Source organism: Emydura macquarii, unplaced genomic scaffold, assembly GCF_026122565.2.
Source record: "Emydura macquarii macquarii isolate MOO-44397 ecotype Brisbane River unplaced genomic scaffold, CSIRO-AGI_Emac_v2 contig_3128, whole genome shotgun sequence".
NCBI classification, from domain to species: Eukaryota; Metazoa; Chordata; order Testudines; family Chelidae; genus Emydura; species Emydura macquarii.
In genome coordinates this window covers 7,132,032-7,158,868 of record NW_027133265.1, presented here as the reverse complement: position 1 = coordinate 7,158,868, position 26,837 = coordinate 7,132,032, and the positions used below count along the sequence as shown (strand labels likewise).

At 38.1% G+C, this 26,837-nt stretch overlaps 2 protein-coding genes across 6 annotated transcripts in view; one reads left to right on the top strand and one right to left on the bottom strand.

The window, feature by feature from the left end:
- The window catches only part of RFC1 (replication factor C subunit 1), a 76,312-nt gene extending 74,629 nt beyond the window's left edge, over positions 1 to 1,683 (bottom strand). Inside the window, exon 1 of one of the 2 annotated variants that reach the window (XM_067531211.1) lies at positions 1,608 to 1,683. In XM_067531211.1, the coding sequence (XP_067387312.1) occupies positions 1,608 to 1,610 (3 nt within the window). In that variant the 5' untranslated portion in view covers positions 1,611 to 1,683. Of the gene's footprint in view, positions 1 to 1,288; positions 1,403 to 1,607 lie in introns of those variants that run through there. The other variant, XM_067531208.1, reaches the window with a different exon arrangement.
- Positions 1 to 26,837, top strand: part of KLB (klotho beta) — a 49,452-nt gene that overhangs the window by 9,939 nt on the left and 12,676 nt on the right. The window contains exons 1-4 of one of the 4 annotated variants that reach the window (XM_067531215.1): positions 1,815 to 1,838; positions 3,255 to 3,376; positions 21,093 to 21,603; positions 24,716 to 24,981. In XM_067531215.1, the coding sequence (XP_067387316.1) occupies positions 3,281 to 3,376; positions 21,093 to 21,603; positions 24,716 to 24,981 (873 nt within the window). In that variant the 5' untranslated portion in view covers positions 1,815 to 1,838; positions 3,255 to 3,280. The other 3 variants (XM_067531214.1, XM_067531213.1, XM_067531212.1) reach the window with 3 other exon arrangements.

Genomic DNA, 26,837 nt, shown 5'->3' with positions numbered 1-26,837 from the left:
TGTGCAGACATGCTCACCCCATCTCAAAAGGGATAGATATACTGGAATTGGAAAAGGTACAGATAAGGGCAACTAAAATGATTAGGGGTATGGAAAAGCTTCCATATGAGGAGAGATTAATAAGACTAGGGACTTTTCAGCTGGGAAAAGAGATGACTAAGGGAGGGACATGATAGAGGTTTATAAAATCATGACTGGTGTAGAGAAAGTAAATAAGGAAGTGTTATTTATTCCTTCTCCTAACACAAAAACTAGGGGTCCCCCAATGAAATTAATAAGCAGAAGGTTTAAAACCAAAGGAAGTATTTCTTCACATAACTCAGTCAGTCTGTGGAACTCTTTGCCAGAGGATACTGTGAAGACCAAGATTATAAAAAGGTTTCAAAAAAGAACTAAAGTTCATGAAGGATAGGTACATCAATGGCTATTAGCCAGGATAGACAGGGATTGCAGTTTGCCAAAGGCTGGGAACAGCTAATGGGATGGATCACTTGATGATTACCTGTTTTATTCTTTCCCTCTGAAGCACCTGGCATTGGTCATTGTTGGAAGACAGAATATTGGGCTAGATGGACCATTGGTCTGACCCAGCATGACCATTCTTATGGTCTTAAAAAGATCATATGATCAAGAGAAACACTTATAAATGATCTCATGTTAGCACAACTGGTTAATGGAGGAGAGTGGCTTAATCTATGAATAAACTAGAACAAAAATAAATGTTTTAATTCATGTCTTTAGTTACATCAGGAAAAATCTGTTCAGACACCCTTAATTGGATGAATGATCATATTTCAATGTAACTGGATTTTTGCTGACAAGTTAAAATGGGGCATTCAGTCCAAAGTAAGTGTCCCTGTATAGACATGCTGAAATAACTGAAGATGTGAATGAAAACATTCATTTTCATTCCAGGCGGTGTGTAGACAGGAGAGCCTAGCAAGCCATCAGTGCCCTAAGAGGGGAGTCACAAGCCAACGAGTTAAGTAGGGCACACACAGCATCACAGGTGGAGTACATGCTCAATCCACTTTGGTAACTCCAACACGTGGAGCATGAGGGCGGGAAAGCTGGATAGGGAATAACTACTTGCCCCGGCCTCTTCCCGTAAAAGGCCCACAAAAGGCCCGAAGGCCCTTACAAGGGTGAAGTAAGCAGAAGAACTGACTTTAGCAGCACAGAGGGGCATTGCCCCCGGGGTCCCCAGCAGCGCTCCCCCACGTTTCCACAGTCTCTGCCCCACCCATCGCTTTTAGCAGCACATTTCATCCCGGGCCCAGCTACCTACTGCGGCCCCCCCGGGCTGAACAAGCGGGGAGTCTGGGGAAACTTCCTCGAGCGGCTGGGCAAAAGGAGGCCCGGGGCGGCAGCAGCCGTTTCGGACCATCTGGAGGGGGGCAGCGCAGATGGGGGGGGAGAGCAGCCTCATTTCAGAGCCCGCCGAGGGAGAGAGGGAGCCCGCCGCGCCGCGCCGGACAGCGCTAAGTCCCGCGCTGGGGTCCCCCGGGCTCGCCGAGCGGGAGAGCTACCGGGGCCCGCTCCCCGGGGCGGGAGCTGTTGGCACTAGCTACACTGCGGAGAGACTAGCCCGCCCCCGCCGCGCTCACCATGCTGCCCGGGGTGGTTTATTCGTTAGCGGGGCGGCTCCTGCTCCAACCCCCGGCCCCTTCGCGCCAACCAACGCCAAACGCGCGCGGCGCCTGGGGATGGCGTCACTGAGGCGACGGGTGCGGGGGTTGGTCGGCTCAGGCTGGGAAGCCGGTGGAGGCGGAGCAGAGATTGGAGGCGGGAGGTGACACGGTGCGAGAGGGGCGGGGAGCGAAGACAACTGACCGAGAGTTAAGAGGAGGAGCGTTTGTGGGGGGAGGTGGAGGTGACTAGGTGGGCGTGGGGCATCGGCGGGAGGTGCAGGGCGAGGGACTGGAATCTGGATCCTGTTCGATTTTTGAGGGGATGCAGCGTGTGCGTCCAACCAACGCACTGTGCAGACACTGTCATCCCTGTGCAGACGCAGGGTGATGTGTGCCCAATCCGGGCTGTTAATTTCCTGCTGGACATCTTGCCTCTCAGTTTGTCTGGGGAGCATGGTAAAGTCTTCTTTACAATCACCTAACACTACAGATGATCTGAATTGTCGTTTGAAACCATCACCATGTCCAGGATGATGAAATGCCTCAATCCTGTTCAGTGTCTTGCAGCTCTTCATTCCTCCCCCATCTGATCCTGCTTTGAGAAGAGGGTAGGACTAGCTGACCTCCTGGGGTCTCTCCCAACCCTAATATTCTATGACACATTTCAGGCCTACCAGTGTTCTGACAATACCCCGTGCTGATGAATCAACTCTATGTAGAGGAGCTGCCTTCAGCAGGAGCAGTGGTGGGCTCTTCTCCATCATATGATTTTTACCTCAGTCTTTGCAATTTTATTTTGTCTGCAGCTCTACCATCTTTGTCTATGCCCTCGGCCCAATTTTATCTGTCTATTTTATATGGGCTCCCATGAACCTCTCACAGGCATTAATTAATTAATTATAATATGTCACTGTGAGGTAATGAAATATTCATAAACTAAGGTTAGGCCTCAAAAGTACTAGGCTGGGAGACCTCCAAGAAAAAGCCAGAGTGCTGCAGTCAGTGAGTCAGTCAATTTTGAACCAGTGAATCAGTGACAGTGCTTAAGAGTTTTTCATAATGTATTAAGGCTTGAAAGTAGGGTTGTTTTGTTTTCTTGCTTTTTGCCTTCAGAAATATCACACATGTCAAATCTGGTCTTTCTTGGTTTTGCTAGAAGTCTCAGATTTGGATTTTGAATTTTCAGCCTTTAACTGAAGCCCTGCTCCTTCAGTTAAGAGCTGAGAGAGCTCAACATCCATATGAGAGACCTTTACCAAAACAAGGAAATCTTTAATAAAGATGCTAAATCTTTAACAGACATTTTTCTCCCAATTTTTTTTTCAGATTACTGCATTGAATAGGCATTAGAAACAACAACAAAAAAGAGATTATTTAAACAGTCCAAATAAAATTCAGTTGCCATCTCAATCAGGTTTCATTTGCTTGACATCTCTGATGTCCTAAACCAATTGGTTCTCTAATTTCTAGGTCTTTAAGGAAAAACAGGTTAGAATTAACTTGAATTTATTATGTTAAAAACAAAGCTAATTCACATCTTTTTTTAAAAGAAAAAAACCTGTCAGACCTTCTTTAAATCACACAGAAAAAAGGGTTCAAGCCCAATTGTTGCTTCTTTTGCAGGTGCTGCTTCAGGTATCATCTTCTGGATGAATCCTGGTCACTTGTGCTCATTAAGAATCCCTTGTCACTTTTTGCAAGGACAGGAAAACCTACCATGGTGTCTTGAACAAACTCCAACATGGGTAATTACATTTTACATGCCTTAATTCCACATATAATTTAAAGTGGATATGGTATTTTTCTCTTCCGATTCTATATTGTAAGGTATTGTACAGATAAAACAGTGCCAAATTTAATTCTAAAGGTTGGCTGCACATTAATAGTGGAAAATCTGTAGATTTGCTTTGCCTGAGCAGAATGCCCTATACTATCAGTTAACTAAGTGCTTTGAGATCCATTTAGATCTATATAGGTGCTATATAAAAGCAAGATCATTATTCCATCTCTTTTTCTGTAGGTCAGCAAGCATCATATAATAATTTTTCCTGAGCATTTGGGAATTAGTTTATTTTTCCAGGGGATTTCTATGCAGAATTCTATAGTTACTGCTCAGACAGTCTTCAACCTTGGTGCTTTTTAAAACTGTTTAAGCCTGTTACAATCCGGTTGAGAGTTTTACTGATAAGACAAATTGCGTATCTGGTTAAAGAGATTGAGCTGGTAAAACATAGTGAAGCAGTTGGTTAGCTGTTGGAATTTTATAATTAGAGAAGTCTGTTTTACTTTCGCAACAGGTTTAAGTAGTCTTTGAATTTTTAAAATTAAAAAACTTAGAGAAGGAAAATATGGAAGAAGCATCTTGGATATGAATCTGTTTGTCTGACACAACAGAACATATTTTGTTTGCAGTGTTGAACTGAAGCATTCTATGAAGTTTGAAAGCTTGTATCTTCCATCAATCAGATTGGACTAGAAGTAGGTCCAGTCTAATATAGTACCTTTACTACCTTGTCACAGATAATATTTTAACTTTTTAATTATATCATACTACTAGTCTGTTTAAATCCTTAGATTCTGGTTTTGTGTTTTGCCAACGTCTTACTTGTATAGGCATTGTTATTCCTTGATGAATGTACATGATCATGTGGAATGTTACTTTTACATTTGGAACATTAGCATAGCTTGTGAATTTTTATTTCTATTTAAAGAAATACAGAACAAAGCTAGAAAGTGTTACTGTATGTATCCAGTGCAAATCAAACTTGCACTTAGGTAATTTTATACAAATTACCTACTATGCTATGATATTGTGATTCCTATGGAAAGGAAAATATATCACTTTTCAACACTTCTAATTGTGTATTTGTAGATACTTACTAATCCTCATTAGACCCTGATTTGATCCACAGATGTTCTTGCTACCAGAATTAAGAGTAGCTAAAATAGCTGACATTTGAAAGAGCACACAAAGTGTTTAAATAATGTTAAAGAATTATAGTAGGTGGTTATCTCTGTTTGTATTTGATAAAGTTGCCTAGAATAACATTAAACTGATCACTATGTGCGAGAGTGGACTGGTGACACATTCCTATTTCTTGGAAGTCAGGATTTTAACCCTTTATGAACAACCAGATCTGTGTAAAGTCTTGGAGTGGTTGTGATTTGATTCTGGTTATAGAGAATGAGACTCGCTCATGTGTGTGAATGCTGCAAGTATGAGAAAATTTAATGTTTTGCTTATATTTAATATTTTGCTTCAGAATCATGAAAAGGTATTCATTTACATTACAAAATAGTTGTAGTTGCTATAACATGAGAAACGTGCTTCCCATCCAATCCTGTCATAGACTGGGGTTTGTGCTTTGAAGGGACATTGTACAGTGAAAAATCATACTTTTTAAAAGTACGTCTGAAGCAAAATTATATCTTTTTTTAGACTATATCAACTGAAAAAGATTAAAAATCTAATTTACTAGTTTGCTTTTTAGCTTTGGCAAATCAGTTATGGCCTGGTTTATCAGGGATAATAATTACTTCTGAAAATCAGGCTGTCTGTGCTTCAGCTTCTTCATCTGTAAAATGGGAATGAGGTTACCCACTTCCGTTACTAATGATTCTGTGTCATTTTTCATTTCCCAATATGAGAGAGATGCAAAAACAGATTAGTCAGTTTCACTTTTATTAATCACTTTCTGGTCCTTTCACTTTCTTATATTCTAGTTTTATGCTGCAATCTTAGGGTTCAAACACTGCATTAGAATGTTGCTTTATTTAAAAAAAGCAATTTTCATTAGGTTTTTGTTTGTTTGTTTTAAGAAACACTGATTAGTTTTCTTCAAAATTTACATTTTTAAGTCAAGTTTGAGCCAATTGTTAATTTAAATTACTTACAAATCTTTTTGTTTTCTAATGATGGCAGTGCTTTTAACATCTCCTGAAGAAATTTGTTGTTGTAATCCTGAGGAACAAGAAAATATAACAAAAATGTGTCTCCTGAAAAATGTTGCAATTAGAATTCCATTATTTTTTGTAGTACTAGTATTTATTTTTAATTCAATGAATTTTCAGAAGACCCAATATTTTGTAGGTTGTTTTTTAAATGATTCCTCTGGAAGCATTCAGCATATTGAGTTATCTGAAAAGTAAGAAATCCATATATCTCACAGTATAAAGTACTGGCATTTGCATTTTGAAGCAGAATTAAATTATCTAGTATTCATTGTAAATCCACAATCTATTTTAGATTTTCTGTTGTACCTACTACCATCCTGTCATGTTTTTAGTAAGTATCTGATCCTATCTCAATAGGCATTCTAGGTATGTGAAGATTGTAGGGATAGGGCCTTGATATATAAAACTGACTTGTTGCTTTCTGAGTCTTTGATGGTAGAAGATCAAGGCAACTGATGCTAACATAAAGATCACACTGTCTTTAAAAGGACTTAGGGAAAAAATGTAAATTACACTCTTCATTTGAATATCCAGACAGAATGATTGTATCACATCCCAGATTATCAGCCATTTGTTTGATTCAGTCACCAATGAAGCTTCCCCCCCCCCCCCCCAATTTTCCTGACCAACTGTTGTGGTCTGTTGAAAGACTGGAGAAGCTTAAAACAACATTGTAATGTGTTTCCCTATACAGCTATCCCCGGTTGTTTCAAACAAGCTATTGTAGTACATGTTTATTTGCATATCACTTAAGTATGTTTGGGTTAAACAGTTACAACAACTTTTTGGATAAATGACAAACTTCATATGGTACAGTAGCAAAAAATATATTTTGAAACCAATATTGATAATATTAATAGATTGGCTATCTCTACTAGTATCACATTGATCTGAGATCTGTCAGTTCATAATGCGTAAAATTACTGAAATATTCAGATCTTTAAACTTTTTCTCTTTTACAGTGACAGTGAGATTTGAAAAGATATGGGAGCACTAGCGCTTGTCAAAGAAAAGATCACTAGAATTTTTTAACATTGAAGAAAAATATATTATTTTGCCAGTCTTTTCAGAGACTAAGACAGATTTTCCAAAACTAATCAGCGTAAGGTAGATGCTGCTCAGTATGTAAAATTTCAGCCTCAATATTTGAAGTTTGGCAAAGTTATAAACAACTGAAAATAGAATCTTATAGTGAGAAGTATTGGGCAATCTTAATAATAGGCAGTGCTACCAGCTCCCACTATAATAATGGGGGAAAAAACAGCCTATAGCCTTGTCTAAACTAGAAAATGTTAGGATTGTAAGTATCTGTCACCCCTGTCACACATCTCGTGCAGACACAATAAATTGCTTGCACTGATGCACAGGTGTTGCCAACACTGGCAGTTGGACTTGACTGGAAAAAGGCTTGCCATCCTTGAATCCTGCATTGTGTCTCTATGTGTTACCGTGCAAGTGCTGGAATTTTTTGTGTGCAGGGTTACAACTGTTCCTCCTTGTATAGTTCCTTAATGCTTCTGCAACCCCCTCAGTGTCAACTGTACTCATGACAACTATCTAGTTTTTAGCTACTGTTGCTTTGGTATATATGCATATGGGCTTTCTGTTTTATAAAGTATTATACATATAATCTTAAGGCTTTTTAATTACAAAAATAAATAATATATTAATGCAATTTCAGTGCCATTTAATATTACAAAACATGCTATATTTATACAATGAAAAGTGCTAACCCATATAGTGCACACTTAAAAAAAAACTGGTACAGTACTTTTCCAATGTTATTCCCACTGTTATTCCCACGAGTCCCCACTTTCAAAACCTGTTCTGGGAATTGAGATAATTACTCAAAATGCATTTGGAAGAAGTGCTCTGTCTGGGCATATTAAACAGGTTATTAGCCACATGGCTATTGTTTATGAACTACTCCAGTAGAATTCTCTAGTGTGGACAAGTGTCAATAGTGCAATTAATTTGCTATGATGAGCCAGTTTTTGTAAACACATAAACATGCTGCAGAGAAATGCATACAAATCTCCAGAGATAGATGTGTTGTCATTTGTCATAAATACAAATAAATAATACATTTGTACATTTTAGCAACTGAGTCACATTTAGGGATAATATATGTTAAATTGCCAGTAGTTTTAATGAGCTACATTATTACATCAAAATTAATAACAACTTGATTTATCTGCTCAGAAAATGTTATTTAAAATGCATATGTACCATAGTTCCCTAAGAAAAGCAATCATGTCCTAAGTCCTGTTGTAAGTTGTAAATTCAGTGTATGAATACACATTCTTTTATTTTCTATCAAAAGGTTTCTGAAGACTTGATTATATAACCAAATACTGTCTGTCTGGTTTGTCAGATCCATTACAGTGGTGGCCCAATTGTGTCTACCATTTTTCTTTAATTAGTCAGTACAGAAAGAGCATCTTGGTAATTATCTTTATTTAAAAAATAATCAAAGGAAATTGCCTAAGGACTGGAACAGACCTCTGTTAACTTGTTCTGAGCTGAGGGCAACAGCAAATAATGTTTGCTGTATGTAGAGCTGCATACCAGACTCCTATATAGGCAGTAACAACAGCTGCACTTAATTAGATAATATATTCCCTTGCTTTGCATTTGTATATGTTAATTGGACATATGTGGATCTCCCCCCTTCCATACAGAAGGGTGGACTCAACTGCCTTCTCAAAACCATTTCCCATCAAAACACCGTGGAGCCCTTTGGACACATCCAGGCTCACAATTGGGGAGGTGGAATGGGCAAGGCTAGGTAGATGATGGGGCTGGGCAGCACAGTGGGAATGACCGTCTTCCTTTCTTCATCTTCTAACCTTACCCAGAAAAGATAAAACAACACTATTTCTAGGTAGCCCCTTCTGGGAGTCCTAAGAGCTGCCATAGTGGTGGGGCTAGTGCAACTCCAGTAGAGCAAGTGGGGGGACTGCCACATTACAGAGGCGGCACCCAGGATCTGCCGGATATGGGGATAGGCTGTGCACTCTTTTCTGTGGCAGGGTAAACTGCCTTCATCTGAGTGGATGGTCTGGGAAAATCTCCATAAGGAATTCATGGAGTGTCTCGCGTCACCCTCTGCGTCCCCCCCTATCCCCCCCCCAAAAAGTCCCGTCTGTAGCTCTTAAGGCCTTGTCTACACTAGCGCTTATGCCGCTAAAACTTTTGTCAGTCAGGGTTATAAAAAAAAAAAAAACACCTCCCTGAGTGACATAAGTTTTGCCACCCTAAGTGCTTGTGTGGACGATGGCAGGAGATGCTCTCCCGCTGACATAGCTACCGTCACTTGTTTAGGTGGTTTTATTATGCAGCTTCGCAAGTACTCTTCCAGTGGCACAGCTGTATCGATACCAATTTGTACCAGTGAAAGGCAAAAGATTTTTTTAAAAAGTTTAATAAGTTTTAATTAAAAAATCTGCCCTGCTATAACATGCTGAGTTAAAAGGTTCAGCTCTGGCAAAAGTAACAACAATTACCTATTGACGTGTCCTCTTCCCTGTCCATTATTATTGTTGTTGTTGTTGTGGTGTTTGTTTAGCAATGATAATGTGCTCCTTAACTGGTTAATGTAGTCTGAAAATTTTCTTCTATATTTCCTTGAAATTTAACTGCCTCAAAAATTACTGACAACTTCTCAGTGTCTCCTCTCTCCTAGTATAATGCCATTTCACTGATATAGCATTCATATAATTATAAATAGGTTACCTATATAAATAATATAAATACAATTTTCCTGCAATAAGAATACAGCATAGGTGTCCCAATGACTATAAGAAGGCCACCTCCCTGGAATTACACCACTTTCTGAAACCTATCCCAGGTCTCATAGTTCAAGCTAATCATTGACAGGGCTTTTACAATCACAAGCTTTTACTGAAGCTTCGATAAGACACTGCACCAGTTAGTGGCAAAAGAAGGCAGTCTGTGCAGCAGGGGACTCTAGGGAATGAATGGATTTTCTCCAGTACCGGTGAAAGAAATCTGACTTTTAACACATACTTTATAGAAGGACACAATGTGTGGCCAAAGACTGAAGAGGTCTGTTGTTTTTTGGGCATTTGTTTTCATACGGACAGTTACCGGGCTCACCGGAGAAGGAAGATCTGTGTGGAAAAAAGACCTTAACTTCAGTCCTGTGAATGAAACCCAGATGTTTCTGTATGACACTTTCCCCAAAAAATTTCTTTGGGGAGTGGGGAGTGGAGCATTTCAGGTGGAAGGCAGCTGGAGGAAGGATGGAAAGGGACCCTCAATATGGGACCGCTTCATGTACTCGGATTTCAGAGATGCTGCCAGCATAGATGACTCCAGCAACAGTTACACTTTTCTGGACAAAGACTTGTCAGCTCTGGATTTTTTGGGGGTTACTTTTTATCAGTTTTCAATTTCATGGCCAAGGCTCTTTCCCACAGGGGTGGTAGCAAATGCCAATGAAAAAGGACTCCAGTACTACAATACTCTCATTGACTCTCTAGTCCACAGAAATATTGAGCCCATAGTAACTCTGTACCACTGGGACTTGCCTTTGGCACTGCAAGAAAAATATGGGGGGTGGAAAAATGAATCAGTAATTGATATCTTCAGTGACTATGCAACTTTTTGTTTCCAAGTGTTTGGGGACCGCGTTAAGTACTGGATTACAATCCACAATCCTTATTTAGTTGCCTGGCATGGGTATAATACAGGTATGCATGCACCTGGAGAGAGAAGGAAAATAGCAGCTGTCTATACTGTAGGACACAATCTGATTAAGGTACAGTACAACCAGGTTTAATCTTAACAGCACCTATATGGAAAATAGCAGGGGGGAAACTAGTATAATGGGCATAGAAGAGATCAAGGACTGATGAAATACTTAAAAAAAAAAAAAAAAAAAAGTCCTTTTGTCTCTTTTAATATTTGATTTTACCATTCACATCAGCCAATTCCATAACTAATATATATATTTAAAGCATGAGTTTACTACTTTAATTTGATTACTTTTGCATGGAAAGTATGGTTATACAGAAGCTTCCTTTCATATTCTTTCCATTTAGTCCAATAACAGCTGTTGCTCACGTGTCATGATTATTGTTTTAATTTAAACCAAAGTTTTCATATCTGTGTATTTGACAAATTCTACAAGTAATAGAGTTCATATATAAATAATTCATCCCAGCCTGGTAAAATCATATTGTAAAGTATGTTATCTACTCAACTAACAGGATCACCAGTTGTATTTATTGTTTATATTTTGTGTTTTATTTAGCAGTAGTCTTCTATAACAAATTCCACACCCTTAGGGCTCAAACCTATCCTCACTGACTTCAGTGGATGCAGGATTGGACCCTAAAGTTGTGTGCTGTAGTATAGAGCTTCATATAAGTTTTTGCTACTGTTTATTGGGAAGGACAAAAATTAGGAGGACATTACAAAAAGCTAAAATGGGTCATATTTTTAAAATAACAAGAGAAGTCCTGAATAGTATCCAGCAGTACCACAAGGGAAGTAGCACATACTGTGAGATTATTTCAACATATAGAAATGCTAAAAAGGAGTGCCTATCCATATGCCTGATGTGCTCTGGATATAACTTAAAAATGCATTCTAAGTGCAACAATTTGAGCTAATAATACTTTAATGCTATGGTCTTATTTGGCACTTTTCATCAGCAGATCTCCGAGTTTACAAAGGAGGTCAATATCATTATCCCATTTTACAGATAACCCACCACCAATCCCCATCTCCATGTAACAGTTTCCCACCATTACAACTACAGTTCGCCCCAATGCCTACCATATATTATGAATATTATTCATATAGGATTGTGTGTATATACAGGGCTAGATTTTAATTGCCAGAGTAATAACAAATATTTTACAATAGAACAAGAAATGAACACTTTTCCTCTTAGTATGTGCTTTTGGGTGTGGACCTTGCTTTCCCAAAACTCATACTGAAGCCAATGGGAGTTTTAAGATAGAGAGGTCAACAAGCCTCAAGACCAGGGGTAGCCAATAAGCGGACCATGGGCCAAAACCGGATCGCCAGATGCTTTTGAACAGACCCCCAAATATTTTTATTTACTTATTATTTATCATCATCATCATCACTTTTTTATTATTATTTTCTCTAGAGTTTGGATTTTGACTGTACTTTGACCAAGAAACTTGGACCTTGACAAAAAATAATTGACTACCCCAGCTTAAGCCCAATATGTACAGTGCAACCCCGGTTTTTTTGAGTACACATTGCTGAAAGTCTTTGGTTAATTGTTTTTAGATTATTAGCTCTTTGGGACAGAAATTGTCTTTCAGCTTGTTTTGCAACACCAAACACATCATCAGTTTTTCATAATAAAACATAACTAAAGCCAATCACATCCCTGGGCAAAACCCCTAGATTTTAGAAAAATGGGGATGTGAAACTATTTGGATTGTTGTCAGGACTATATTTCACATATTCACACACAAACAACATTTATGTGCTGTGCAGTTTCTCATTTTAAAAAGACTAGGAGCCAAAGAAAGTCAAGTAGTCATCTACATCCTTCGAACTGAGGAAAGCTTCAAGTTATTGTAGCTCATCTTTATATTTTTCCAAAAACAGATTTCCAATGTTCAGTGTCATTATAGTAGACATTAATATTTCTTAGCTAGATCAACTGATTGATTATTATAGGCAGCTCAGTAATAACCTCAGAAAAAGAAAGCATATTGAAATATACCATATTAAATTAAACTGTTTAAATATTTTTACCTTTATTTTTACTTGTAAACTGAGCATATTTGATATGGAATCACTGAGGCACAATAAACCTGGAACCCCATAGTGCCATTCGTGGGTCACTTTTCAGAGTGGAACCTCACTTTAAAATCCTTCCTTTTTTGTATTTGTTACATGAGTTTTATCACTGACTTCAGCTGAGCCATGGTTTTGCACTTGATTTTTCTTTTTTGAAGTGGGAAGGAACCCTCTGCATGCCTATCTGAGCTTAGAGGATTCCTGCATTTTTCCATACATCATATTCACCATCCTTCTGGCCAGGAAGAGGCAAGCACTAAGAAGGGGAAACTGCATTTAGGAGGCCTTCCTGTCAGCATGCATCCATAGCCAGTTGATGCCCTCCTTCATAAACAGAAATTTCAGGGAGACAATGGGATGAGGAAGGACAGGGTTACAGCAGAAAAATTACTCGATTTGAGTATGTCCTTTTTTAATAGCTGTTATTCCCATACTTCTTGAGGACACTGGGGAAGGAGTTTCTCCTAAAGATGTGAATGAAGAGACAGTATTAGCTTGAAGGACCTTTTCGCATGTTTTGGAAGTTGTGTGAAAAATGGAAAAGTGAAGCAGTACATTTTGTATTGAAACTAGGTTGGACATGTAGGAGGGTTAGAGTTCTGTATGTCCCTGAAGGTGAACTTATCTTAAATTTTCAAAAGTAACTAATGTTTTAGGGTGCATCAATTTTGTGTTTTCCAACTCGACACCTTAAAAAGACTTGATTAACAAGCAGAAGGTGTGCTTAGCATTTTCTGAAAATCATGGTCCTTTAAGGTATCTCAAGTTGGGTACCTAAAATTATTAAACAGTTTTTAAAATGTAGGACAAGGACAATAAGGTGAGTGTGATGTGAATGATGTTGCCATCCTGGTCATATGATTTAGACAAGGTAGATACACTCAACTTTTTAAAAAACCAAGGCTAAAGCGGAACTGGGAAAAAATAAAATACGAAGATAAAGGAAAGTGAATTAAATCAGGTCCAATGGCTTTCTAATTAAAGGACTGCACAAATTGGGGAAATTGCTTAAATTCATTAGGGGCCAGCCATATTCTGCCACCTTTACTCACCTTTAGTGATACTTAGAACATGGTACCAAGTTCCATGTATCAAGTACTATGTATCAAGTACATGGTACTTAATATATGGTAGGGAGTCTCATTGAAATTAAACTACTCCCACAGTAAGGTGCTAGTTGTACTTGAGTAACATTATCAGAATCTGACCCTAATTAGATTTAACATCGTTTGAGACACAGTCCCGAATGCATCACTATCGAAAGAATAAACTATTGAAATATGGTATGCATGTGGTGTTGGCATCTCTGAATTTTACCATCCACCTGCCCAGAAAAAAAAAAGGTATTGAAACCGTTGGATTTGGAGTCTGATCCAAAGCCCATTGAAGTATATGAAAAGACTCCCATTGACCTCTGTGGGCTGTGGACCAGGGCTTTGGTGACAGATGTCCACACCAAAGCCTCATGTTTAGACTGAATATTATAGGACTACATTCCCATGCCAGCCAAAGCACATTAACATATTCAGTAATGATATGTTAATCAGAAAGAACAGGTATGGCATTCTCTGGATAAGCTAATCTGGCCACTATAGTATTACTTTAGGGAAACCACTGAATGGCAGCTGCAGAGTCTTTCTGTTGAAATGTATGGAGTATATTTGTATAAGATCTCTCTCTGTATACATACATAGTATACAATAGATTATATAAATAAAACATATATATTACATATTATATATGTTTACAGAGAGAGATTATTATATATAATAAATATACAGAGGGATTTCATACAGATATACTCCATATATTTCCACAAAAGGATTCTGCAGCTGCCATTCAGTGGTTTCCCTAAAGTAAATACTATAGTGGCCATATCAGTTTATCCTGGGAATTCTATACCTGTTCTTTCTGACTGATGTACTTCCTGGGTGGATTTGTTAATGTACTTGGGCTGGCATGGGAATGTAGTCCCATCAATGTCCCATCAAATAAATATGTTAGCTATAAACAAAAGTCAATTTGTTTTAATTCCCTGTGCACCACTCACCTATGCATAAATTAATGATAGTTCACTTTACAGGAGCACTTTTATATTGCGTATAATTTATACCCTGTGGTGAATCTCACAGAATGACAAAAATTATTTAACAAGCCATAAACCAGAGGTTGTCTGGACTTTGGATTATTTTATCTATTATCTGCAAGATCTGAAAGCTGCTGAGTGTTGTTCTCCCTCTAGCAGAAGGCTGAAGAAATTTTCCTTATTCAAATTGTGGCAACAAATTTAACAGTCAAACTATGTAAGGTTTGAGAGCAGAAATACAGTATTCAAACTATTGGGGAGATTTGAGGAACTAGTAAATGTAGCATGGAGCCAAAAAGTAAACTGAAATGAAACCTGTTCTAGATCCATATATAGAATATGGTAGATAATAAGAGAATACCTAATTAAGGATTTTCACCAAAATCAGGATTTTATAAAACTCCGTCATCCCTTGGAGAGCTGGGCCTGCATGTGTCTCCCTTTGCCTATGTGGAAAGTGAGGACTGCTAGTTATATTCTCCCTTCTAACCCAAATCGCATGAAATCACATCTGCAGGGCCATCCAGCTCCATGGTTGGGAGGAGAATAGTTGATAGTTCTCTTCACATACACAGCTGAACAAGAAGGTGTTGTAAGTTAGTACAGATTAAATATGCAGTAAGTAAAGTTCTTCCCTCCACAGTTTGGAACCTTTCTTAGTGGAGCATCTGTGACAGCCACAAGTCATAGGAGAACCCTGCAGCACAGCTTCTACAAAAGCCAGACTATCCAGAAGCCACAAAGCTCAGGGAGGGCTGGGCTGCTTACAGAAACAAGAGGTCTCAGGGGATCCATGAATTTAGGGGACAGAAACCCAGCTTCTTCCATAGAGGAGGAAAATAGCCCCTAGTGGAAGAATTAAAAGGAAATTTCAATTTAAAACATGTTTCCACTTCCCTATGTCTACTCCTACATAGAGAATAATATTTTATATTGGTCGTTTTTGAGGGCCTGAATCTGCTACCATTGAATTCAATGGGAAATTTGCAATTTACAGCTAATAAAGTGCTTTGGGATCCACTTAAATAATAGGCACTATTCTACTGTCTGATTGTTATCATTAGTATAATAAGATGCTACATAAAACCTTATACCACCTGGACAGTGATAGGTAGGGGCCCTTCTCTCTCCTGTAGATAAAGGAGACCCCACTTCACAAAAACAGAATATAAAATTAATTAATGATTCACTTTTACTTATCATGAGATATGTAAGAGCCCTAGAAAGGAGAATCAAGGATTATGAACTGACTCCTAAGAGAGCCATTCTACTAGGGTGGGGAAAAAAGAATTGCATAAAGAGAAAGTGAATGGATTTCTTTGATTTTTTTTAATCCAATTAATCTGGCAAGATGTAGGTAAATATAAAGGAGACAGAACATATGATTCCAGTGGAGTTATACCAAGGATTTATCTGGCCTAATATTAGTGTTTTCTCTGGGTCTGACAACATTCCATCTGTTGCTCTCCTTTTTTATTCCCTTTGAGATTGGTGGAAATCACAGAAAATACAACACAGGCTCTATCTGCCCTTCCTGCTTTGAATCAGTGCTCTCTGGCTAGTTCTGCTTTTGCTGAGTAACAATCAGGAGGGGAACGATGTAGAAGAAAAATTATTCCCTGACCCAGATCCTTTCCTCCTGCAGAAAAGCTCAGGAGAGGGATCTCCCATAGTGAGGAAATCTCCACAAAGATCTTACAGAGACTTCCTCACATCATCCCTTCCCTGCCCATCTGCTTCTCTCTTCCCATCTGCTACTCATACCACTAAGCATATTGCCTCCTTCATTGAGAAATACAGTCTTAAGCTGTGATCCTACAAGCTGCACTGTCCAGGTGGACCCCAGTACTACAAAGAGCCCATTAATTTAAAAAACAATATCTTATTATGTTCGTGTCTTAAATATTAAGAGCCCTGAATGATAAGAATATTTTGTAAATTCTTGACCACACTGATTCAGTTAGTCTGTTCCCATATGATTTAATTCAACTTATTTTCCTTAAGTTCCCTGAAAATCATTTGAATGCAACATATTCAACATACTACACATTTGATAGCAAGAACCTGGAGCCTCCAAGCTTCCCTTGAAATGGGTGGACCTCTCCACCTGTAGAGAGCCCCATTGATTTAACTGGATTTCTACAAGGGCACAAGCATCCAACCATATGATGCATCTTGCAAGATTAATGCTCTACCACTACTGAACATGTAGTATCGATCACTGGAAAAAAGCAGCTTGAATGGAAGTACAATCAGTTTGCCATCAAGCGACACACATCTATGCCTTTCTTCTAAAATGACACTAGAAGTCTTGTACTATAAAGTTATGATCTTGTTATTTATTAGGTTAAACCTCATTGAAACTGATGACTGTGAACATGCCCTTCATGTAATATAGCTATAAGAGACAGTTAAAGAGGCCCAGCCTAAAACAAGGCATAATGAACTCTGCCCAAAACCTATCACTGTGTGGGTGGATGGTTCCACTGGATATTATTCACTTATAAGTAGGTGTGTGTGGACTGTGTGTGAAAAAGACAAGCTGGAGTGCAGACAAGAAACAGAGATACAGACTATAAAAAAAGGAAGCCAAGCTGCACCTGGAAGGACAATGTATTCCTGGGAGAAACAGAGAGAGAGGTTCTGGGTTGGGGATGTTGGCTGAGAGAAGCTTGTGTCTTAAGCTAAGTAACTACTTCTTTTGTTTTTGATTTCTCCTGCATTTAGAGAAGTAAGACTTTATACATTCCTTGTAAATAAAGAAGATTGCATCAGAGAAAATAGCAGACAATTTCTATTGCCAAATAGAACAACCTACAAGGCCCAAAACTTAGACTAGCCACTTGGGTCCAAAAGGGGTAACCAATATCAGAAATGTAACGTATCCCATCAGATTCTTTGTTCTGCCTCTTCATGGTTTAAAAAAGAAAACAAAACAAAAGACAATTTCATTAAACATATTTTTTAAAAAGTCATACTTGTATTTTTAATTCTAATTCTTGTTCTAAACTGTTCATGTCTTTGTACACTAAAGTAAATTAGCATCAGAAGCGATGCTTTTTTCTCTGCTGATTGCCAAAGCATTTAAGGAAAATAATCTGATCATCACAAATCATATAGGAATAGATGAATGAAGGCCTCAGTCCTTCAGTGTGTTTTCAGTGCAGGATCAGGGCCACAGATAGTGTGGTAAAGGACTTACAAAATATGAATATCAGACAGCAAGTTTAATAGTTAAGAAATTAATACATATGATATTGCTTTCATGATTTTATTAAACAAGCTAGTGTATTCTAAGCATTCTTAATGGGTTTATATTAAGTAAGTTAGTATTGTATTTGATTTCAAGTCCATTGTACGTTTGCTACATTCATATCAGGAAAATGTGCCAAAATTAATGTCAGATGTGCCTAGAATAAAATGCGCAGTATTGATGTTGCTTCCATTGTGTACTTAGCCTTGAATTTTAGCCTTGACCTAAAAGGCAAATGAAAGATTAGGTATTAAACTCTAACTGAAAAAAGATTAGTCAATATTTACTCAAAATAGCCCAATGTATTGTGTGATCTAGCTTGTGAAACTGATATTTATTTTACTTTTAATCCATAGCATTGCAAAATCAATAAATTGGTCCCATCCATAATAATATTTTGCATTTATATAACACCTTCTATCTAAGGATTTTAACTGCTTTACAAACGTTTAATAATTCAAGTCTCACAACAGCCTCACAACATGAGTTGACAGGTACAATTGTCCCCACTGCACCAGTAAAAACTTCTAGTGTAGACAAGCTAGGCTGCAATTCATACCAATGCAGTTTAACTCAATTTCAATCAGGGGTAAGATGCACAAGTGAAAATCCTGGTGTATGGTATATTAGGTGTTTACACCAGTAAAATTACACTGTGCTTATCCCAATGACTGAAATCCCTTTTGAATAATAGTACAGTAGAATCTGAGAGTTACGAATGTCTCGGGAATGGAGGTTGTTCGTAACTGAACAAAACATTATGGTTGTTCTTTCAAAAGTTTACAGCTTTTAATATTACAGCTTTTAACTTAATATAGCTTTGAAACTTTACTATGCAGAAGAAAAATGCTGCTTTTAACGATCTTAATTTAAATGAAACAAGCACAATTTTTTTTAAGCTTTCCCTTTTATTTTTTTTAGTAGTTTATGTTTAACACAGTTCATAACTCTGATGTTTGTAATTCTGAGGTTCTATTGTAGCACAATTTACTTGATTCTAGTCAGCCTTCTAAAAGCTCACAATGAATATAATGATTTCTCCATGATTGCATTTTACCATCAATCACTGCATTTTAGCTGTGGGTTCTTTTTTAACACTCCCTGCCCCTCCATCTCTACATCTAGAGACGTGTGTGAATTGTTCTGATTTATTTAACTTCATGGATAGTGCCATTATTCATAATAGTGAGTACACACTGCCAACTTCTGCAGGCATTTTCTTGTAAAATTATATAAAAACAACTATTTTTATTAATAACTGTGAGTGAAGATAGTGTTTGAAAAAGGTGCCAGATGGACTGCACTGGAAATTGCCACAAAACAAATACTAAATAGGTCAGTGGCAAAACAAGGCTTCCGCTACTGCCCAACCCTGAGTTGGAGGAACACCTGGAAGGGAGTAAGACCTGGTCTATGCTAGAAAATTAGGTTACTTTAACTACATTGGTCAAGGTTGTGAAAAATCCACACACTGAGCAGCATTGTTAAGATGACCTAAATCCTTTTGTAGACAGCACTAGATTGACGGAAGAATTATTCCATCGACATAGCTACTGCTACTTGGGGAAGTGGATAACCTATGCCGACAGGAGAATCCCTCCTAGCAGCTTAGCTAGCATTTACACTGAAGTACTATGGTGGCATAGCTGCAGTGATGCAGCTGTGCTGCTGTAGCGCTTTTAAGTGTAGACAAGCCCTAAGAGGGTAGTTTGGTCTATATTCTGACCTAATCATTGACCTCTCTGCTAAGGGTGCCAACTAGCGTCAATTGTGATAGTGGTTTTTGTGATGTGGATGAATAATTTATTGTGGATGTGGTATTTTCTAACTGGAATCTTAAGAGAATCACATTTTATTAGACTGTACCTTGAAATTAGCCTCATAAATACTATTTTGCTGGCTTCCCCTTTTAGCTACAGATTCTGCATTTCAAAGATTAATGATAAGTTTTATCAATATTTCTAAAGATAGAGCTTGTACTAATGTTATGATAGAGAAATGGTGGCCTTGGACAACCATAAAACAGCTGATATACAAGATAGCACCAAACTGTCATTCTCCAGTGTTGTTTAACTTACCCAAGCATGTATTTGATTTTCATACTATTCTCTTTGAGTTTAGCAATGTCTTTTGTTCCAAATAGGTGCCAAATGTCTGACATTGTTTAACTAAAATTAAATTGTTTCTAAGCAGCATTATTTTGCTTGCTAATTATGCCAGTGTAACTCAGAACTATAAGTGTTTCACAATGTCAGTATTTTCTCTGCGTGTAAACAGTGAAATTTTCTTCAGCCCAAAGTAAAGATCCACACTTGAGAAACAAAGTAAACCCTCAATTATCTGGCAAACTCCTTTTTCTGAGGAGAGGTCAAATGCCTTTATGTATTGTCTCATTGGAAAGACCCTCATTTATCCAAAACTTTATTTCTCTGAATAATTGTCATATTTCCCATCTCATCTCAGATAATACTATGTATAGTTTTCCATACATAGATCATAGAGAAAGTTTGATTATATTCATATCCATAGGCGTGCACATCACATTTCCTTAGGGTATGCACCCAGGGAATTTTCCTTAGGGTGTGCACCCAGGGAATCTTTATCAGGGGTGTCAAACTCAATTCTGCCGGCGGGCAACATTTGAATTATATATGCTACCTCTGTATCTTCTGAGCCAAATCTGGTTACTTTACTGGTATAACCAATGTGATATTACTGTCAATACTGCAGAACCAGCATGCCTGGGGAGAAGGTTGCACTGTGTTCTGCATCATGCATAATCAGATAAGTTGTGATCAGAGAAACTTTAAAGCAGGGATGGGCATGACCAAAATCCCAGATCAAAATTCCTCCAAACTTTGGGAAAGTTGAAATTTGGGTCCCAACTTTGCAGCTTGGGCCCTTCTCTCATTATTAAGGTTTAAACAGTATGCGAAACTTACTCCCACCTATGAGCACTTACTCACAGAGTAGTCGCCCAGTTAAGTCAAGTAGACCCACTGAAGTGCATCCCAAGCGGAGCAGGTTAACAGGAATGATTTGTGAGCCCAGCAAACCCAGTTATCTTTCAGAGCACAGCTTGGTTGATCGTGTAGCAATCAGATCATGCCCTCTCATGAAAACTAATTTGAGACTTCTAACTTGTGTTACACTTGCTAAGGAGAAAGGCACATTAAATTTGAAATATATCAGTAATTCTTGAGATTAGTGATTATATTCTGACACATAATGAATGTACCTGTGCCTCTGCTGTTTATTAATGTTCATAAGAGACTACTGTATATTACATTAATATATAAATGCCTTGCAACTTTTAGAGAATCAAAATTTAATGGTGTTTTTTTTTTCTCATTAGGCTCATGCAAAAGTTTGGCATAACTACAACACACACTTTCGACCATATCAGAAGGGGTTTTTGTCAATAACCTTGGGATCCCACTGGATTGAACCTAACAAATCAGATGATACTTTGGACATTAATAAGTGTCAGCAGTCCATGGAGAGAGTACTAGGATGGTTTGCCAAGCCCATTCATGGGGATGGGGACTACCCAAAAGAACTGAAAAATAAATTATACTCTGATTTGCCAAGCTTTACTGAGGCTGAGAAAAATTATATAAAAGGAACAGCTGACTTTTTTGCATTTTCCTTTGGTCCTAATAATTTTAAACCTCCAAACACACTAGATAAAATGGGACAAAATTTGTCACTCAATTTGAGGGAAGTACTGAATTGGATTAATTTGGAATACACAAATCCCAGAATCCTGATTGCAGAGAATGGTTGGTTCACTGACAGCCATGTGAAAACAGAAGACACCACAGCCATTTACATGATGAAGAACTTCATTAATAAGGTTTTACAAGGTTTGTATACAAATTCAGTACTTTTAAAACATTCAATGTTTCTTTAAAGGAGACAGTTAACTAAGTTTATTATTAGTAATTATTTGTATTTCAGTTGCACCAAGTCATGGACCATTGTGCTAGGTGCTATACAAACAGAAAAAAGATGGGCCCTGCCATAAAGAGCTTAGGCCCAACATCTAGGTTTGGTTTAAAAAAAAGTTTTACAAAACGTAAATATGAGTAGGAAGTCTTGTGTATTACATTTCTTTCAATTCAAACATTGTTTGTTTTTATTTTGCACATTACCCTGTACCATTGGAAACTCAAATACAAGAGCTTTGTGTTAGTGCATGAGAAGCAAAGAGTAAAAATGCTTACTAGCAAAAGTTAAATTGACAAATCTAGGTTCATTATCCAAATTTAGAGAAATGCAAAAAGTAAATAAATGGCAGGAATGGTAATGATTCTTTAGCTCTAAAGTGTAAACATGGAAATTATTATTTTAAATACACAAAGGCCTGAGTAGTGGAAAACTTTTTGAAGGTAAAAAGTTTGCATTTTATATTACATGTAAATAATTCTAATATTTAATCCCTCTATAAATTCAACATTTGTTCCCCCACCCCACACTGTTTTCTATTTTTCTCACTCTTTTAGTGACACCTGCTGGTTGTGATAAGCAACAGTAGAAAAAAATTTTGCAGACCAGATTCCTCTGTGTTGGCTATTGTTTTAACATGTGATATGCCACATTAAAAACATGGAATGACTCGGACCCTGTACCAAGCATTTACCTTCCCTTACGAGGAGAAGAACCAGCGATCACCTCTGGCAACTAACTTGCTGAGTCTTTGAAGTTCAAGACATACTGTGTTGTTATATGGTGAAAAGAGAGAATATTTTTAAAGAGAAATTTTGATACTGATGTAAACTTTCAGCTATATTAAACTTAAAGAGGCCCCAAATCATAAAGTTTAAATGTGCATCCAGGTTCCAGCTTCCAAAAGTTTGAGACTGTTAAACTCTAGCACTGTAGTTCAAGCTATTATAGGTACCATGTAGATAAAGTAGCAAAGTTCAAGTGCAGATCTTGGAGATGTTGTGGATTTTTTTAAACAGAGACCATTTGCTTGTCATAAGTTGCTAATCACAAAAGAAACTTGTTTGAACAAAACTTATTTCTCTCTCAGCCCACATTTCCCTCCTGCTAGATCATGCAATGAATTTTGTATTGCTGAATTTGACATCCTTATTACTTCCATTGATAGGTTTCATAATACTTATACTTGTGACTTCCCTCTAGAATCAAACTGATGTAGACACTACTTTATGAGGGAGACTATTTTTTTTGGATATGGTGCCAAACAATACTATAGGCCCTGTCCAGTGAAAGATACTATAGCAGCCAAGTCCTCAGTCTGCAATAAATGTTATTTTGTAATTCAATTTAAATCCATTTGTTTATTAAGTTTAGGAGAAAAAAACATTCTGTAACTAAGTGCACAATACATTTGAAAGTTGTTAGTCCAGTAACTTAATGTCTTTAGACATTTAAAAATAATTAAGTCCAGATGCAATCCTTTAGAATAAAAAAAACGATTAAACTGAAAGTTTGGAGGGTGCATAAACACTGTAAGCCAGGTTATCACAATTAGATAGTGTTCTTTTACAAAAGTTTCACTGTGAAGAGCTGGCAGTGGGAATAGTTTGTGGATCTGCTTTTCAGATATACTTTGTAATGTTCTGACAATAGCCAATTCTGAGGAATTGTGAGGGGAGAGGATAGAATTGTTTGTTTATACAAGGTGCGTCACCTTGGCTTCAGAATACAGAATGGCCTCCTTAATAACAGCCTCATTGTGTGATACACTCATCATTTGTCTAACTGTGAATAACATTTGGAACACATACATATTTTACTGCTACATTATGATTTCAAGAGATAATATGAAAGACTGTTCTATGATAGATTAGGTAATTTTTACTCAAAATATTACACACATGAGCTAACAGTATGTAATGGGATTGCAGCTTATGGCAGTGTAATACTAGAAGCCGGATAATACTTCGTACCTGTTGGTTCAAGGGGACTGGGGCCTCAGAAGTAAGTGAAAGTAGAATTTGACCCTAATTCTTCAGTAGTGTAGTGTCCCTTCATTTTTCAACCTAAGATAATTAAAATGTTTTGAATCACTAAAATACATGATGTGTTTATAAGTTACCATTGCAAGAGAACTGGGTAAGATATAGCGTACCAGGACATGGTAGGGACTGCAGCATTTGGCGGTATGTGGCAAGCCTGTCAATGAAACAAGAGGCATATTACACACTGTCCCTTTGACTGAAGCATGACACCACAAATGCATCTACGGTGAAGATTGGTAAAAAGGCATGAGCTTTGTCTCTGTTACATCTTCTACCACTGGCAGAGCTGTACCAGTAAAGATTACAACTTCGATTTTTCTCAGTGTAGACACACAGATAGACAGTGTTGTGCTATGTACATAGCATGTCTGTAAAACTGATGCTTAAATCTGTTTGTAAATCACTTTTAACAAACACTGTTTCCAATATGAGCTGATTATCAGGTACTTCTTAAAAATAAAGAAACAGCAAAGAGAAATGAGAGGCAAGTGAAGTTAAATAACTAAATAAATCCCAAATGGTGGGAGAGAAGAGGATGAGATGTTCCTTAATGGGTCTTTGATTGAGTGATGGGAAAACCAATTAAGTATGATGTATCCATTGATGTTGTTGACTGTCTCCATGCTTCACTCTTCTCTATTTGTCTGCCCCTCCCTCCAATCACAAAGTCCGCCCTCTACCAATACACAGCCGGGGCTTGCCTCCAACATCTGCTTCCTTCACTTCTGCTTTTGCATTGTGGGGAGACTGATGGAAACTCCATGACCACGCTGCTGACTTCCTCCACTGTTTTCTCCTCCTTGAGTTCTACCATTTTCCTAGAGGAACAGCTCTGTTTCTCTAATTTAATTGAATCCATTTCCTCAATCCCAACTGCTCTTTCACCACCTTTGACTCATGCACTCCCTTTTTTCTGCCTCAAATTATTTCTCTGTTAATGAATATTTTTACATAAAACACATTTTTATTTATTTCTCCTATGCAGCTATTAAATATGACAGAATCGATGTGTTTGGTTACACAGCCTGGTCTCTCCTTGATGGCTTTGAATGGCAACATGCCTACAGCATTAGACGTGGATTATTTTATGTAGATTTCAACAGTAAACAGAAAGAAAGGATTCCAAAGTCATCTGCACTGTATTACAAGGAAATAATTCAAGAAAATGGCTTCTTTCTGAAAGAATCTGCTGCTTTTCAAGGTCAATTTCCCTGTGACTTTTCCTGGGGTATCACAGAGTCTGTTCTTAAGGTAAGCCTAATGTACTGTAAACCACAGATAATTTTTCTACATACAATAGTTAATACAACAATACTTTGTACATATGTATGTGTGATGTGGGACTGGGCTCACTAGTGGCGTTGCCTAGTGTTTAGGTCACTGGACTTCTACTTCCCCATTTCCAGTGCCACTGGCCGGAAACTACTGCAATATCGTGCCTGCTCGCTTTCTGATGGGTGGCTACTCAGTCCTCTGGCCAGGTCACTGATTGTTTGTCCCCTTCCGAGGTAACAGAGTGCAGAGAAATATATAGAGTTCTATGCCCTCACAACAGGAAGTGTTTTCAGCCCACTTCTGGACTTGTCCTCATTCCAAGGCTCTCAGTAACTCTATTCTATTCCCCCCTTACTTTGGAGAGGAGGGATGGAAGGCCGATTTGGGCCCCATCCACAACAAGGGTGATTGGTAGGGGAGCTTGGGCCCTTCCACTCCACTGGGCTTTGGTTCAGAGCCCTATGAGAGGCAACAATATCCAGCACCCTGGAGTCCCTTGAGGTCACCTCCCTGGACCACTTTCTACCGTTTGCCTCCCCCCACAAAGTCAATATAAGATAGAAGGGGGACAAAAAGGAGAGAGAAGAAACCTTCAGCCCAGCTGGGCTCAGCTGCTAGCCCTTCCTTGAAGCAAGGACTTCTGCATTATTCTTGTTCAGGAGCTTTCAGGTTAGGTTAGGTACGTTGTCCTGTCCTGTCTGCTCGGATCTTTCTTTCTTTTCCTGTCATTTTATGTGAGGCTATGACCGCCACCTACTAGTGTTTTTGCATAATCAAAATCTATATCCTCTCACCCTGTCCAATAGCCTTCAAAAAGCACAGTAATACTTTTTTAATGCTACCCCACTTTCCTGGTACTCTCACCAATCCTTTCAGACTCTAGTCTTTCACATTGAGGCATCTTAGTTCTTCATAAAGAAATCTTTCTTTCTGTATAACTCTCCCTGCATTGCCATAGCAGAGGCTGAACTGTTTCTTTAACTTTGCATGTTTTGCGTGTTTAGTGGATATAAATTGCCATTGAGGTCATAGTGATTTGTTAGCACTCTCATATAATTATTTCACTTCTGTCATAGCTGTGAAGCATAACATAAGCCTCAAGTTCAGGACATATTTCATAGAACCTTCATCCTTTTTTCTCTTTGGTCCATATTTCTTGCCATTCCTTAATTTTTTTCTTAACCAAACTTTTGAAGTCCTGTGTTCTTAAAGGGTTCTTTATATCAACCTCCTCATTTTTAACTGCTTTAACAACTTTTTCATTGGTGGGTATCCCAACATGTGCTGGGATCCAACATATTACTACTGTGTATACCAAGTAGTACTATCGCCATAGTTAAGAACAGTACTTCATTGATTAAATCATTTCAGCTTTCTGAGGCTCCCTTTCTGATTGCCATTATACCCAATAAAGAGTGAGATAGAACAGCAGCTGTAGTAGGGCATATATCCTTTATCCAGATCTGTGCCAACAGTATGCCCACTAACTAAGCTGTCATAGTGGAGACACAATTGGATAGTCTTATAGATCTCTTAGTTCCAAAATCAGGCCATTCCCACTCTAGCTATGTTGTTATCTTTAGATCCGCCAGTATGGGTTTGGCAATGCTGACTCCATTTGCCATATTTGTATAAACTCAAACTATTTATCAAATTTGACAGTCCCGCTCTTCCCTTTGTTTTATCATATAGTTCCAAATACAGCTGTCCAGCTATAGTTTGATTTCCCATAACTAAGTCTGTTATGAAGGTCACAGAAGTCACGGATTCCTCTGTGACTTCCGCAGCTGCAGCGGCCGGTGCTGCTGACCTCAGGGCACCCAAGAAGCTGG